We start from the raw sequence: 15,356 nt of genomic DNA on the forward strand, positions 1-15,356 counted from the left end.
CAGATGTCTTTTCAATCTGCAGGGAGATAATGTTCTCATCAACACCTACAGTGGCGTCCTGAAGATATCAGATTTTGGCACATCTAAGAGGTTGGCCGGGATCAACCCCTGCACTGAGACTTTCACAGGTACACACTGGTTGATTTACTCCCATCTACGTGTTTGCACGAACCCCTCAAAGAATGTGTGAGATGTGTGTTAAGTTCCTGAAAACCCACAAAACATGCTTTTTTTATGAAAGAACAAGAAACTGAGCAGTGAGGTAACCCCATACAGATAACTGTAAACTTTGGCGGTCACCGTTTCAGAGCAGTAATTCAGTCTCAGCTCTTTGACCAGTAAGTGATATTACTGAGAATAGCTGACTGTTACTATTCAGAGACACTGGGTTTGGCATGAATCTGCAGCCACATCAGGCAGGTTAGTGTCCGTGTGAAGTCCCCCACCACAGCGGCCAGTTACAGCTCAGTTTGACCTCTTGGATTAGACGATCTGGCAGCCGATTGGAGCAGACAGGGACTTACCCTGAATGGTGGAGCTCTTTCAGGAAACTGGGCTACTCCTTTTTATAGCCCAGGTCTGCTATAAATGTGTCACTGCCTGTTTTTAGCTCAATTCACAGGCTTTTAAAAGCAGCAAATACGCAGCAGGCTATTATTAGAACAAAAGAGTCCTTTCAGTGAGGAGCTGAAAATATTACTTTGGACTGAGCTGAGATTAACTAACAACATGCTGTTGCTCACACAAGGCCATAAGCCCGATCAAAGCTTTTGTAACCTGACTGGTTATTTGAAAAACTGTGTCATCACCTCAGGACAGAGGTAATGAATAATTAGAATAATTAGGCTTAATGCAAGTTATTTTGGGCATTTAGCCGAGGTTCTTTTATATGCTGTTGCAACTATTTTGATAAATGATTCATCATTTTGAGTCTTTTTTTCAGAAAACAATTCCAGATTCTCAAATGTGAATATTTTCTGGTTTCTTTAGTCCTCTATGATGATTAACTGAATATCTTTGGGTTCCTGATGGTTGGTCAGAACAAAACAAGATATTTGTGGACGTCACCTTGGACTTTGGGAAACAGTTTTCTGACATTTTATAAACCAAACAACTAATCAATTAATCAAGAATATAAACGACATACTGAAAAAAATCATCAGGTTCAAGGTCACATGATATTTGTCACTTTGAAAATATATTCAAGTACAGTTAAATATTATTTTGTAGACACAGCTGCTATAGCTTGTCTCAAATAAGAAAGTTAATCTACAACTCTTATTTCTTCCTTAGTATTAAACCTGGAACAGTTATAAAAACAGTTGGCCACAAATAGCAAAAGTTCCTTTATGTTGTCTGAAGCAGAGGGAACGTTTGAAGCACTTTTGTCTCTTTTATTGACACATGTAGACAGCATGTAAGAAAGATAAGTTAAAGTTTACTTTCCTGCTCATTTCTGACAGTCACAGTCAGTCATTTACTCATTCATTAATTCATTCATTTGTTTACTTATTTATTTGATTGGCTCTTTAACTCTTCTTATTTGATCAGGGAGGAAAAACAAATTTATTTTTCAACAGTGTCATCAAGATCAGAATTAAATCTTATCAAAATCATATAAAGCATGACACCTTAAAGACAACCTAGGAGCTGCCAAAAACCATTAAACAATAAATTGACATATGCAGATTCTAATATATCTGATATATGAATATATCTGATAACGCCATCAGCTATCTGTCTACATATCTACATACATTTTACTTTTATTATTATGCTGTTTTTATTGTTTTTTCAGGCACACTACAGTACATGGCTCCTGAGATTATAGACAAAGGTCCTCGGGGCTATGGCAAGCCAGCAGACATCTGGTCTCTGGGCTGCACCATCATAGAGATGGCAACTGGGAAACCACCTTTCTATGAACTGGGGGAACCACAGGCTGCCATGTTCAAGGTGAGAGACACAGATCCCATCATCCCACTGGGTAATGTGTTTTTTTTTTATTTTTTTTTTTATCAGGCATCTTCCAGAAAGTTTAGGCCAATAGCCTACAGCTATTCTGCCATTTCAACAGAGGATGTGTTGAGTTTAGTTTTAGAGCTGATATACAAGATATTTTATATACAAATATATATATATATACAGATATACAAATCACAATTTTCTAGACGAAGTTAACTATTAAGTTGTCCAACTGACTATCAAGAGTTTACCAACACATTCCTGCGGTTATTATATCTGATTTGTGCATGAACTTCAAAAGCCAGGACATCTTGTTTATCTTGTTTTGCAACGCACCAATAATAAACTGCATTGGAAACTGAATTAAGTTCTGACTTGTTCTACCACGAGGTTGATGACAAACTAAATGCTTCTCCTTTTTAGATTTCTAAGGAAGATCAAACAGTTAGTTTAACAAATCTCTGACATTATATTAAATGCTCAGTCCAGTTGACAGAAATGATAAACTGGAAGTCATGCAAGATCTGTTGATTATTTGAATTGTTAGAACTTTTTATCAAAAGTCATGCTATGATTAGTAGGTATAATAAATTATAATGGAAAAATATTTTCCTACATTGTGTAAGGATTTTTTTTATTTTTTTTTTGCTTTCCTCTTTTGTAATTATTCTTTGATTTTCTCCTTTTCTGTGTTATTTCAACTGATATACTATGTAATCTTTTTTTCCCATTATAGACCCCTAATGATGGTCATATCCAGCTACATTACCATCCAGCAGGAGCTAATATTAGAATTATCTGTAAATGAACTTTGCTCAAGAAGCTGGTTCAGTTTTCATCACATGTCCAAAGTGTGGAACTTCAGTCACATGATAACAGATAGTAGATGGTTGCACACATATCAAAAAACAGTGTTCATCTTTAGTGATTTTAAGCAGGAGGTAAGACAAGACAGAAACGCTGCCTTATGACAGTGTTATCTTGTTACCACCATGTTAGCATGACACTAACACTAACAGCACCTCAGTCTAGTTGATGTCTTTTTTTCTTGATTAAAGATACTATTTGTGCACAGCTGCTTTTCCATTAGACCTCCATGATAGCACCACCAACTTTTATCAAACTTCAAACTGACCCACTTTTGGACTAATGTATGAAAAATATGGAAAATCTGTTAATAGTAGCAATTGTAATGTATTTTCCACCAGTCTGGACCATTAAAATGTACTGTCTTCAGTTCATTTATTGTCTTATGCTCACTATGTAATTTGTTAGTTGCTTTCCCTCTAAATTCATTAGAAATTTTCCATCAAATGAAATAATCAGCAAGGTGTTTGCACTTATCAGTTCCCCTTTTTATGTCATTATGTTATGTTTTTTATGGGAAAAAAACCTTTGAATTAGCAGTTTGCACCTGTATTGTGTCACCACCTTAGTTTATTTAGTTTATTTTATTTATTATTAGGATTTACAATTCATCCTAACACAATGGATATTTGTTCCCTTAACATTAGGAAACCCTGCGAGCTGTAACACGATCATCCCCAGTAGACACTCCAAATATTGTGTGTACACGAACATTTGTTTGAACACAAACAAGCGTGTGTAGCTCATTGAGTGGAACCTTCACAGAATCCTTCATGCAATTTTTTCCAGTTTCTATGTGCATGTGTCTTTGTTTGGAATCTCAATTTACTGTGTGTGTGTTTGCTTTGGATGGAAACGTAAAGTGCTGCACACCAATCGAATATTGTTCTTAGCCATGTGTAGCCCATTACGGACAGTGAAGATCTTTAAGGGTTGTCTGGAAAGCATTATAGCACTCCTCTCAAAGCTCCGAATCATGGATTTTTCCATACAATGTAATTTAAATAAAGGTCGTTTAAACAGGGAGGCTTACTGTATGTTACAGTGCTGAATATACCTTAGAGTAAACAAAACACACAAATGATAAACAGAAACTGGGATGTCCTCCCAGTTTCTGGACAGCTATTGTAGAATATGCAGGTAATCACATTGTCTTCATCTCTAAAAGGGATCTCATGTTATGTCTGCACTTGCTATATTAAGTTTTCCAAACTAGTAACAGTCTTTATATACTCTTCACTCATCCTCGTGGAATGTCTCAAGGGAGGGGCATCTCTCTGTTAATCTTAAGTCAACATTCCTCAACAGCAACGATGGGAATTTCTAGCATTCTCATTGTCATGAGTCTCACGCTTGAACTTTGATCGTTATTGCTCCCAACTGTTGCCTGAAGCTACAGCCAGGCTTGATGCACAGTCTCATAGCCAAACTTCACTTTGAACTTCAATGATGGGTTCACAATTTTTCAAGTCTGTCTTAAAACAACAGTCAGGAGCCCGAATGAACGTTGAAACAGGTTTTTCTTGCTGTAATCATTCCTCCTGTTCATACTGATCATTGCAAGATTCCTTCATAATGCACTTACAATGGAAGTGATGGGGGCCAAAATCCACAGTCCTCCTCCTGTGCAAAAATGTATTTAAAAGCCCCTTTTTTCTGCAGGTGGGCATGTTTAAGATCCATCCAGAGATCCCAGAGTCCATGTCGCTGGAGGCCAAGGCCTTCATCCTGCGCTGCTTTGAGCCCGACCCGGACCGTCGAGCCACCGCCTTCGACCTTCTCACGGACGAGTTCCTCACCGTCACCAGCCGTAAGAAGAAGAATAAGGGTAACTTCACAGGTGAGTTCAGTTCAGTTTGGTTCAGCAGGTTTGTGTTAATAGTTGAGAAGACTTTGTTGATGTTTTTCTGCTTTATTCTTAATTTGGCTCATCATTGGCTTGCGTGCAGTGGTTGCTGTAGGTTTCCTGGGGTTCACATAAAATGAAAGTATCAGTATTAACTGAACAAGAAAAGGTATAAGAAAGCAAACACAAACATCAGGAAATAAGTTAAAGGAATAGTTTGAAATTTTGGGAAACTTGTTTTGCTTTTATTAGTTAGATATGAAGATCAATACCAATAGCTTAGAGTGGTATCAATCCTCTCTCTGCACTCTCTGCAAGAAAACATGTATTTAGCATACTTCCCCAAATGTCACTCTTCCTTTAAAGCAAAGCGGACAGAGAGTTGAGAAATGTTCAACATCTTTATACTAATGCAAATGGCCTTGATCAACCAGTCACAATGAAACTGAGTTCAAGGAAACAGGAGTTTGATAGCCGATGTTACTTGAATCCTAAAAATGTCACCGTGTATTATGGCTGTTGTGTGTTGTGTCTTTAAATGTACCTGAACAGTATCTGTTTTTTTCTCCTAAAAAGTATGAGCACACCTTTAATAGCCATCGTCTTGATTTCAGAATATTCTCGGGTTTTTGTATAGAGTTTCCGCCCAACAACGGTGACATTAACACGATTGCTGACACCAGAACAACAGATGTGAAAAAAATCTTAAAAGCTTGTGCCTCACTGCCTACTTGGGAATGTTATTCTATCTGTCTTACATAGAAATCATGTTCTGATAACTGCTGACACATATTTTATGTTTCTCTACCCCTCCAGCTCTGTCTCCAGGGTCAGGTGAGTTACTTTGTTTTCTTCTACAACATATTTACCACTAGGGGGACTTGATGTCGTTTTCATGAAACATCTGCCTGCTTTCCTGAAGAGTATCTAGGCTACAGGGTTTTTTTCTGTTTCTGCCACCTGTCTCATACGACTCTGCCCTTTCCAAGAACTCAAAATAGACATTGGCACAACATGACTTCTGTCCAAATGCTGGGATGTCTTTATAAGCCCTGTTTCATCATTTATACACAATGGCTGTAATTTTCTGCTCCCTTCTTTGGCATCAGTTTGAGGATGTGAAATCAGGTTTGAAGTTTCCCTTTTAGTCTTTTATGAAAAGGAAGCACATTTTCCATCAGCACTTTCATTCCTTTCAACCTCTGCCATTACCAGAAACTCTTGTAAGCTTTAGCTCTCTTTGCAATAAAAGAGCAGATCTTCCTGATTTGCAGAGAAAAAATGTCCTATAAAGCAACACGGAAGATTATTCATGTCTGAATTATGCAACAAGCACCTTTTTAAGGTTTTATTTTCTCTTATGTTGGTTCTCTCAGAGTACCTCCGCAGTATCTCCCTGCCGGTTCCGGTGGTGGTGGAGGACACCAGCAGCAGCAGTGAGTACGGCTCCGTATCCCCTGACAACGACCTCAACGCCAACCCCTTCATCTTCAAGCCCAGCGTCAAGTGCTACAGCGAGAGGGATGTCAAGGGGCCCAGGTCCCTCTTCCTTAGGTTAGACAAGTGGAACCTACACATTTTCTTTGTTGCTGTGAATGAGATCATAGCAGTCGTTTCATCATTTTTGCTTCACCTTAGATTGACATGATATAGTTATGTTGGTTAGCTGATGGTTGTAGCATTGATAAATGCTAAGCTGAATTGATTCTAATGCAAATAATGTCCCAAGATGGTATAAATGCAGCTTGGGAGGCAACATTTCAGAGGAAACACTGGATACATGTGTTTTTATGGAATATTTTGGTGTGAAAATGCTCAAATAAAACATATTAATTGTTTTTCTGACCACACAGTTGTTTTGCAATTTTTGCATTACGCTGTCATAAACTAGTATGTCGATGAACTTTGATTATTAGTTTAAAAGGAGAAGATTTAAGATTTAACTTTAATTTTTGACTAAATTTGGACAAAATTAGTTATAGCACACACACAGACTGTACCTATATTTTATTTTTTATTTTTATATGTAGAATAGGCTGCAAATTATCTAAGCAACACTGAATTGTGAGCACTGAAATTGAAACATTTTACATATATTCTGAACTTTATATTCACTTTTCTGTATTCACTTGAATTCAAACTGTCTGTGAATCTGCATCTTTGATTTTATTTTATTTTCAGCATTCCAGTGGAAAACTTTGAAGACCACAGTGCTCCTCCATCTCCCGATGAGAAGGATTCAGGCTTCTTTATGCTGCGGAAGGACAGCGAGAGGCGAGCCACCCTGCACCACATCCTCACTGAGGACAAGGACAAGGTGGTGGCCAACCTGATTGAGGCCCTCACACAGGTTGGTTATGATGGACAGATACAATCAGGCAGATAAACAAATGTACACTTCTACAGTGTCAAATGTAAAACCCTCATACAGACCTCAGCTTCTCCTCTTCCCCTCACCCTTTACCTTCCAGGGTTCTGAGGAAACGAAGCTGAAGCCTCAGCATATCTCCACTCTCGTGGTCAGTCTGGGCGAATTTGTTCGCATGGCTGACAGGAAAATCATCTCCAACACGCTGTCCCAACTCAAGCTGGAGCTGGACTTTGACAGCACTGCCATCAGTCAGCTGCAGGTTGTGCTGTTCGGCTTCCAAGATGCTGTAAGTAGCAAACACGAAGAAATGTGCAGAAAAAAACACCTAAAATTATGCATTATGACAAATCCTACATACATTTCATCTCACAATTAATGGCGTTGAGGTTATGAATTATTGATCAAAATATTAGAAATATGAAACCCAAGCCCCAAACAATCCAAACTGTTATTTTGAGACTTTATTTATTGCAGTAATTCTCCTCACAGGCTGCTCATTTTCTACTCTACTGCGCCTTTACTTGTGATTTCTTGTCTATTATCTATCCTCCATTTGTAGGCAGAGATGCTCTTAGCCTCTGCAGGAACCAGGAGCTCTGAACACTTCAGTATAATTGTTGTCATTTTACAGGAGCTGTAGACAACAGCAGGCTGCCTTGTTGCTGCTCCTCCAGTACAAAGATCAGACAGATAACTTGTGAACTTGAAGTGGGTTTATAAAGGGGGAATCTGTCAGGACTAATTGCACATTCTGTTAAAAATCTCTGCCCCTCAGAAATGCAGTTATGCAGATGTAATGACACAAGAGCAAGTGGTTGTTTTCATATTTGTTAGGGGTGTTGCGTAATCGTGCAGGGAGATGAAGCTCTGATGCCTCCTGTTGGTCATCAGGGCAACTTTAGAGTAGAGGAGAGGGAGAGAGAGACACTCAGCAGGGAGGATTCATAGTGTGGTTTGTAGTGCATGACTTCACAAGCACAGTAATTAAGAGTGAAATATAAAACATCTGGTGAATCTGGTATGTGCAGCTGTGACAAAGAAAGAATAAAATAAAATATAATTCAGAGTAGAGGGGGAGTATGAACCATTTTAACTAGAGTTTTGAGAATAAAAAAATTTGTAAACCAAAATGGATGAATAAGTCAATTTAAAAAATATGAAATACGCCAATAATGTGAAATAAATACAGCATGAAAATACAACGAATGCATGTTTCTGACCATCAAAATCTTCGTATCTCCAGGTAAACAAGGTGCTGCGAAACCACAACATCAAGCCTCACTGGATGTTCGCCCTGGACAACATCATCCGCAAAGCTGTGCAGACCGCCATCACAATCCTGGTGCCAGGTAATATCATCAGTGTCTCGAGCAGGGTACCTCTAAATAAGTTATCATGGGTCCCTTAGGGCATCACTGACTGTCTGATGAATACAGGAGCTGGAGTCACAGTTTGACCTGGAAGACGGTGTAATCACAGCTTTTTGTTAAAGGGAAAGGGGGTTTTGGGAGGATTGGAAATGTTAACTATGATGCCAAAATCATCCATGTGAGCACAGGAGATGAGCAGTTCATGTTAACAATAAGTATGTTGAGGGTACTAGCATTACTGTAGCTCAAAAGAGAAAGGAGAAGTAGATGCAGCTCCACAGTAGTCTTTCCACGACCGATGTGCAGCTGAATCTGTCAGTTTGCATGTTTCTGCAGAATCTTGCATAAATGTTTAAGATAAATATTTACATTTTGATGAATATATTTTGCACCAGAAATTAAACCACCACTGTTAATCTCTGCACTATCAATTGACTGTTATTTTGGTCAAAATTATGTTTTTTGGACAAATTCTAAAATGGTTTTGCTTGCTCGTTTCATTTCATTTGGCTTCTGAAAACCACATTTCGTTGTAGATGCTTTCGTATGTCACTTCCTCATGATATTATGATGTCTGAAGTAACTCATATTGCCTTTGAGAAGGTGGAACCAGTGAAAGATTTCAGATTTTGCACTTCAAATGACTAAACAATCAATAAATTATCTATATTGTCAATTTTCTGTTAATTAGCTCATTGCAAATATACTGGTATTGGTGTAAATATGAGCCAATTCCATAGTTTGTTCGCTAGAAAGTAGTGACATGTTCATTTTTCAACTTTAAAACATCCTACTCAGTACATTTCTTGGCTGCAATTATTAAAAACACAAATTTAAGGCAATAACATCAAAAATGTTTTTTTATATTATGGGTTGTGTATTGAGGTGACGAGTTGTGTCTGTGCACAGAGCTGACGCCTCACTTCAGCCTGGCCTCAGAAAGCGACGCGGCCGACCAGGAGGACGTCGATGATGACGTTGAGCCTGAGAGAAACTCCACCAACCAGAGCCGGGCACCTCCTGTCGCTGCTCACGACGACACGGTGGCCACGTCAGGAGTCAGCACTCTCAGTTCCACCGTCTCGCACGAGTCCCATAATGCACAGCGCTCTATGAGCATGGAGCTTGGCAGGATGAAGCTGGAGACCAATAGGTAGCCATGAACATCTACTGTGATTAGATACATCAACCACTAATCAAGCAAAGATCTTTAATTGTCAGCTTTTATGTATTATTAGTCACTTTATTCATTATTCAGTTTCTGTTAATAAAAATCTCCTTAAATAAATAAATCCTCCTGCTTGTTTGACTCCAGACTGCTGGAACAGCTGCTGGAGAAGGAGAGAGAGTACCAGGCCATCCTCCAACAAGTGCTGGAGGAGAGAGAGCAGGAGATCAGACTACTGAGGCTACGATCTGAGACTGCAGGTACGTACATTCATCTAATTCACTGCTACTACTACCATTACTAATACTCTGTACAATAATACTCTGTGTTTATGTTTATGGCTCAATGAGTACACTCCACTTACCATCCAGTGGGCTGTTCAGTAATAAATACATCAAAATGCTTGTTACACTTCATACAGCACATGATTAACGGTGCAGAGAAAAGATTGTATCTGACTCGCTGAGTAATTTATGCAAATCAAGTTGTGACATGAATCTGGTTTGGAAAAGAGCTCGTAAAAAACAGCAGTCTCATCACCTACTGGAGGTGCAAATTGTGTTTGTTAATTCTAAAAGTAAATCACTAATCTGATCTGAGATTACATGTAAACACCATCCTGACTTGCTGATGTGATGATAAGCTGTGATGATAGTGGCTTTTCTGAATGAGAAAATGTTTTTTCTGTACCTTTTTAAAGGATCATACTGGCGACACCTGCTTTGGTCCTCAGTGTTGTAAAGTAGAGCCTGGCAGATTCTGGATTTAATAGAGTAATAAAAACCTGATAACCTTGTGAAATTTAGATTTTTAAATAAGCATTTTTTTGGCAAGGATCTTTCAAATTTGGTTATCAAAGAATTATGATTAAAATATGTATGCAGCAGGATATTTTACAGGTGAACCACAGAATGTTTTATCAACTGTAACAGTAAACATCACTGCAAATTAAATTATTGTGAATGATACATATAAAAAAATACATATCCTTAAATATTTACATACACATTTTTATACACCTGAAAATAGCCCATAATATTTTTATTGTTGCATTTTACGAATTGCATATTGCCCACATATACACCAGTACCAATGTATTTGTAATGAGCCAATGGATTGTATTGGTCCGGCTCTGTTGCAGAGTTTTGGACACTATCTTAATTTGTGTGATATAACCATGAAATAATTATTATTTGGACAAAATGATGAGATTTATAGATAAGTTACATATATTTACGAATGTTTGAATGTACATGCATGCATATATTTGTATATTTATGTGTGCATGCTTCTTACTGTCTGTTAACTATCTTCTACGGCAGACATCTCCACGTCATCAAGCAGCCAGGAGGGACAGACGAGTCAACCTGCAGCGGGACATGAAGACCCAGAGCTGAGCAGCTGGCTGAGGCTTTACGGTGCTGACCAGGACTCCATAGACAGGGTGAGTCTCTGCTTTTACCTGCTGGTGCAGGACCTTGTCTTAATTTGCTAATTGCTCATAATTGCACAGTGAAAGGACCCACTTATATAGAACACGCTCATATGTTTGAGATATTAGAGTTTGTGTTTGTCTCTCTAAGACTGTTTTCCCTCAGTGAATAAAACGAAGGATTTCAATATGGCATCCAAACAACATTAAAAAGTCCATTTATAACTAGCTGAAACCACACAATAGAATAATGTAAAACGCATTCTACAGTTTCTTGAATGTCATGTATGATTATTAAGTCCAGCTGGTGTAAAATATATGTGTTCTAAGTACTTATTTGATTTATTTTGTTTCTTTAGATACTCAATGAGGAGTATACACTGAACGACATCCTCCACGATGTAACAAGAGATGATCTGAAGAGTTTAAGCCTGAGGTAATACACCAGGTTTTTTGTCTTTTTAACAGGATTGGTAACAGTTTCACTTCTGTGTTCAATAAGTAGTCACAAAATACTTGCTGACACTCTAAGCTGAAAAGCACTTTGAATAACAGAAACATGGAAGTGAAGCTGTGACAACTATCTGTTGCATAACGTGAGTCGTCATTGATTTATTTTCCTGTTCTCACTTTAAAGTTGTGCTTGGCAGCCTTGCAGTACAATGACCCCTTGTGGTAGCAAGAGCTAATATCTGATTAATTAATTGCCTACAGAAATTGTGTAGGTGGTGTTAATAGGAATATTCAGGTGGATAACTGATCAAGCTGAATCAGGATCATCATTGATTACATATCTGTGAGCTGAAGCTTTCCTCACCACATTTGTATCTCTGAATTTAGGCAGTTTCTGGTTCTGAAAGTTTCCAAATAGATCCAGGTTACCATTTTACAGTCGAAATAGGCTGAATCCACAGTATCTAAATTAGTATGATTTAAACTCTCTTTTATGTAGAAGACTCAGTTTGTAACTTAAGGTGATATGTTGAGTGGATGTTGTAAAAATTTCGCTTCACCCATTAATTGACAAATGCTACCAATTATTTTCATACTGTTATGATGATGGATGTCTATGTTAAACATGGTCAAAGGCCTAAAACATGACGTGAATGTATGTAAAATTATCCTTGCATAAGCCAGGGCTTTAACCTGCTCTAACTGCTTTGTTATCTCTACTTCCTCCTCGTGATGACATCAGATTGTTCGTGCAACGGCCATCTGCTGATAGCCTTTGTTGCTAAGTTTGTTCCACGGGTTCATGTTGTCCACTCACATATTTCGGATCAAATTCAGGAAGTCTGCCGAGGGGCAACTTCTGGAAGCTAACCAATCAGAACAGAGGGGGGCCTTAAAAAGACAGGAAGTAAAACAGCCTGTTTCAAACAGAGGCTGAACTGAGGGCCTGTGTAAAGAACCAGTATAAGATGAATAAGGAGTTTTTTTAACTATAAATCATGCAAAGATACATCAGCAGAGCCCCAGAATATAAATATGGACCTGAAAATGTGAATTATACATCCCCTTTAAGTACTTGAAAAGGTGAATTACAGGAGATACAGTGTGATTTCTAAAGGTTACTGGTTTCTGAAGGTTGTATATTACACTCTAACAGTCTTCTCTATTTTTGTTTGTTTTTCTGTCCTGGTCAGAGGTGGAATCCTGTGTAAACTATGGAAGGCCATCACAGACTACAGACAGAAGCCAACCTGAAGCCTGACCTGAGGACAACCACTCAGAGAAGCCAGGGCCTTTGTCCCAACAACTCAGTATTCTCCTCTTTACCTCAGTATTTATAAGAGCAAGACTTTTAGGAGAAGAACCTGTGTTTGCCATGTGTGTTGAGCAGCTTTCCAACCACGCAAGAAACTCCTCGACCAAAAAATAAGGATTTTGGCGAAAAAGGTCATTTTGAAAGCACGAATCACTGAGAAGTGCCACTAGTTTTGTTATGCGTGATGGACATGACACCGCTTTTTGTTACAGGTGCGTTAAAAATGACAAGTAGTGAGAAAAGTCAAGCCCAGCTTTGAAATCTTGAAAAGTGTCAAAACCTTTTCTCCTGTCTTTACAAGATGTAACGTTTACAAAACTGGAGACTGACCGTTTTCTAATACAAGCCTGAGATACAAAATACTACATCAAAAAGAAAAAGAAAGTTTTGTTCTTACATCTGTACTAATGTTTTTATTGTAGGTATCTTATCACTACTCTATTTAAATATATTTTTAATTTAATTGTTATGGGAATCTGAAGGATGTCAATGCATGCCCTGTTATTTTTTATCTGTCCTGAGACTTATTTAAATTGTCTATGCTTTTTTTCACATTTCCTTTTATAATACGAATCTACATTTTTATTTTTCAGAAATATGTAAATATTGTGTCATAGAATTATATGTGAATGACATTTATGTACTTTTAAAAATACATAGATAAACATAATAAATAGCCTCCATGTGGATTGGACTAAGTCTATAACGAACACGTGAAAATGAATTGTATAGTATTGTGTCATTTTCCAGTGTCACAAATCATAGGAGATAATATTCATTTATTAATTAATTTTACATCAGATCATTTGCTCCATTTATATTGTTGTACACTGACTAAATTTTGTTTATCTTGCTTGTGTTGATATGATCATTCAATCAGATGTATGTTGAAAATGAAAATACAAAATACAAATACAAACAAATTTCATACGGAAGCCTTGACCTTTTTTATTTTAAACCATGATGTCAGAAATAGGGAGAATAATCATGAGCAGTGTGTCCGTATTGTTTCATATCTGAAATGATTCAAGATTTTTGTGTCATATTGTTAAATAAAACTTTTCATCTTGAAACTGTGAAAGAAATGTCTGAGAGATGTTTTGTTGCGTATGACTGTAATAAATTAGAATAGAAAAGGTAGAAAATTCCTGAAAGAATGGGTTGGTATAGCCAGGTATTAGTTTATAAAATATCTACTAATATAGAAATAAACATGGATGACACATCCAAGGAAAAACCAACAAAAACAACTAGTCTTTCCATCTGGAAGCCCCCAGCTGTGGTGGAAGAGGTATTAAGATCCTTTACAAAAGTAAAAGTACCAATATAGTAATACAATATAGTCTATAGTATTAAAATACACCATAAAAAGTATGTCCAGCATGAAAAATCCTACAGTAAAAGTACATAAGTATTATCACCTTGTTGTAGTTAAAGTATTGCAGTAAAAGTAGTGGTTTGGTGCCTCTGACTGATATATTATTATATATGACATCATTAGATTATTAATACTGAAGCATCAGTGTTAGAGCAGCATGTTACTGTTGTAGCTGCTGGAGGTGGAGCTGGTTTGAACTACTTTATATACAGTTAGCTAGTTTAGTCCAGTGGTTCCCAACCTAGGGGTCGGGCCCCTCCAAAGGGTCACCAGATAAATCTGAAGGGTCATGAGATGATTAATGGGAGAGAAAAGAAGACAAAACAATGTTCTGATACACAAATCTGTTTTCAGTTTCAGTCACTTTTTCTCTAATCTTTGATTTTTGGTGAAATATTGGATCATTTGAACATTTATTGAAATGAAACCATGTGAGAAGTTTAGAGGGAAAAATCACTATTTGGTGGAGCTGTTAACAACTCATAGACATCTGAAATGTGACCCCGACTACACACTGCTTTATGTAAGACGTCAAAAGCCAAAAAGTTTGGAAACCACTGGTTTCATCTTTAACGATGTATTGTATTTAAAAGCTTGTTTTATTATCCATTGTGTCAAATCTTCATCTGAAAAGTAACTAAAGCTGTTAAATAAATGTAGTGGAGTAAAAGTACAATATTTCCCTCTGAAATGTAGTGGAGTGGAAGTATAAAGTAACGTAAAATGGAAATACTCAAGTAAAGTACAAGTACCTCAAAGTTGTACTTAAATACAGTATAGGCTGTTTCTTTCCACTCTTACTGCAAAGGCCATAACATATGATTCACGTCATTTTCAGACTCATCAAAACCCTTACAGACTGTACAGAAACAGTTTCTCCACTTTATTCAGTTTTTTCCTTTCATTTGTCACCCATTTGCATCATTTTTTAAAATAAAATGTATTAAAAATGGACTCACATGTTAATACTGTTCTTAACATATGTTTAGGTGACATGATTTTCATTTTCAGTTCATAAACAAAAAACAAAATAAGATACTTTTCTCTTTCAATAAAATATTACAGCACAATAATAAACATATACAAAATGTACATTTTAATGATAAATATGTTACCATTATTCCCAGTCTCCCTTACGTTAATGTGTGTTTTCAACGTTTTAAAATGCAGCCGTTCAGTGTAGCCTGCAGT

General features: G+C 37.3%; 1 protein-coding gene across 3 annotated transcripts in view; it reads left to right on the forward strand.

Annotated features, from left to right (window-relative positions):
• The window catches only part of map3k5 (mitogen-activated protein kinase kinase kinase 5), a 72,586-nt gene extending 58,714 nt beyond the window's left edge, over window positions 1-13,872 (forward strand). For all 3 annotated transcript variants that reach the window (XM_067572262.1, XM_067572263.1, XM_067572264.1), the window contains 13 exons: window positions 23-128; window positions 1,799-1,956; window positions 4,495-4,672; window positions 5,495-5,512; window positions 6,055-6,232; window positions 6,860-7,028; window positions 7,150-7,335; window positions 8,293-8,398; window positions 9,329-9,572; window positions 9,735-9,847; window positions 10,910-11,031; window positions 11,379-11,455; window positions 12,666-13,872. In XM_067572262.1, coding sequence (XP_067428363.1) covers window positions 23-128; window positions 1,799-1,956; window positions 4,495-4,672; window positions 5,495-5,512; window positions 6,055-6,232; window positions 6,860-7,028; window positions 7,150-7,335; window positions 8,293-8,398; window positions 9,329-9,572; window positions 9,735-9,847; window positions 10,910-11,031; window positions 11,379-11,455; window positions 12,666-12,726 — 1,716 coding nt within the window. In that variant the 3' untranslated portion in view covers window positions 12,727-13,872. The remainder of the gene's footprint in view (window positions 1-22; window positions 129-1,798; window positions 1,957-4,494; window positions 4,673-5,494; window positions 5,513-6,054; window positions 6,233-6,859; window positions 7,029-7,149; window positions 7,336-8,292; window positions 8,399-9,328; window positions 9,573-9,734; window positions 9,848-10,909; window positions 11,032-11,378; window positions 11,456-12,665) is intronic.
• The last annotated feature ends 1,484 nt before the right edge of the window (window positions 13,873-15,356 follow it).

The sequence above is a fragment of the Thunnus thynnus genome, chromosome 18 (assembly GCF_963924715.1).
Source record: "Thunnus thynnus chromosome 18, fThuThy2.1, whole genome shotgun sequence".
Taxonomy (NCBI): Eukaryota; Metazoa; Chordata; class Actinopteri; order Scombriformes; family Scombridae; genus Thunnus; species Thunnus thynnus.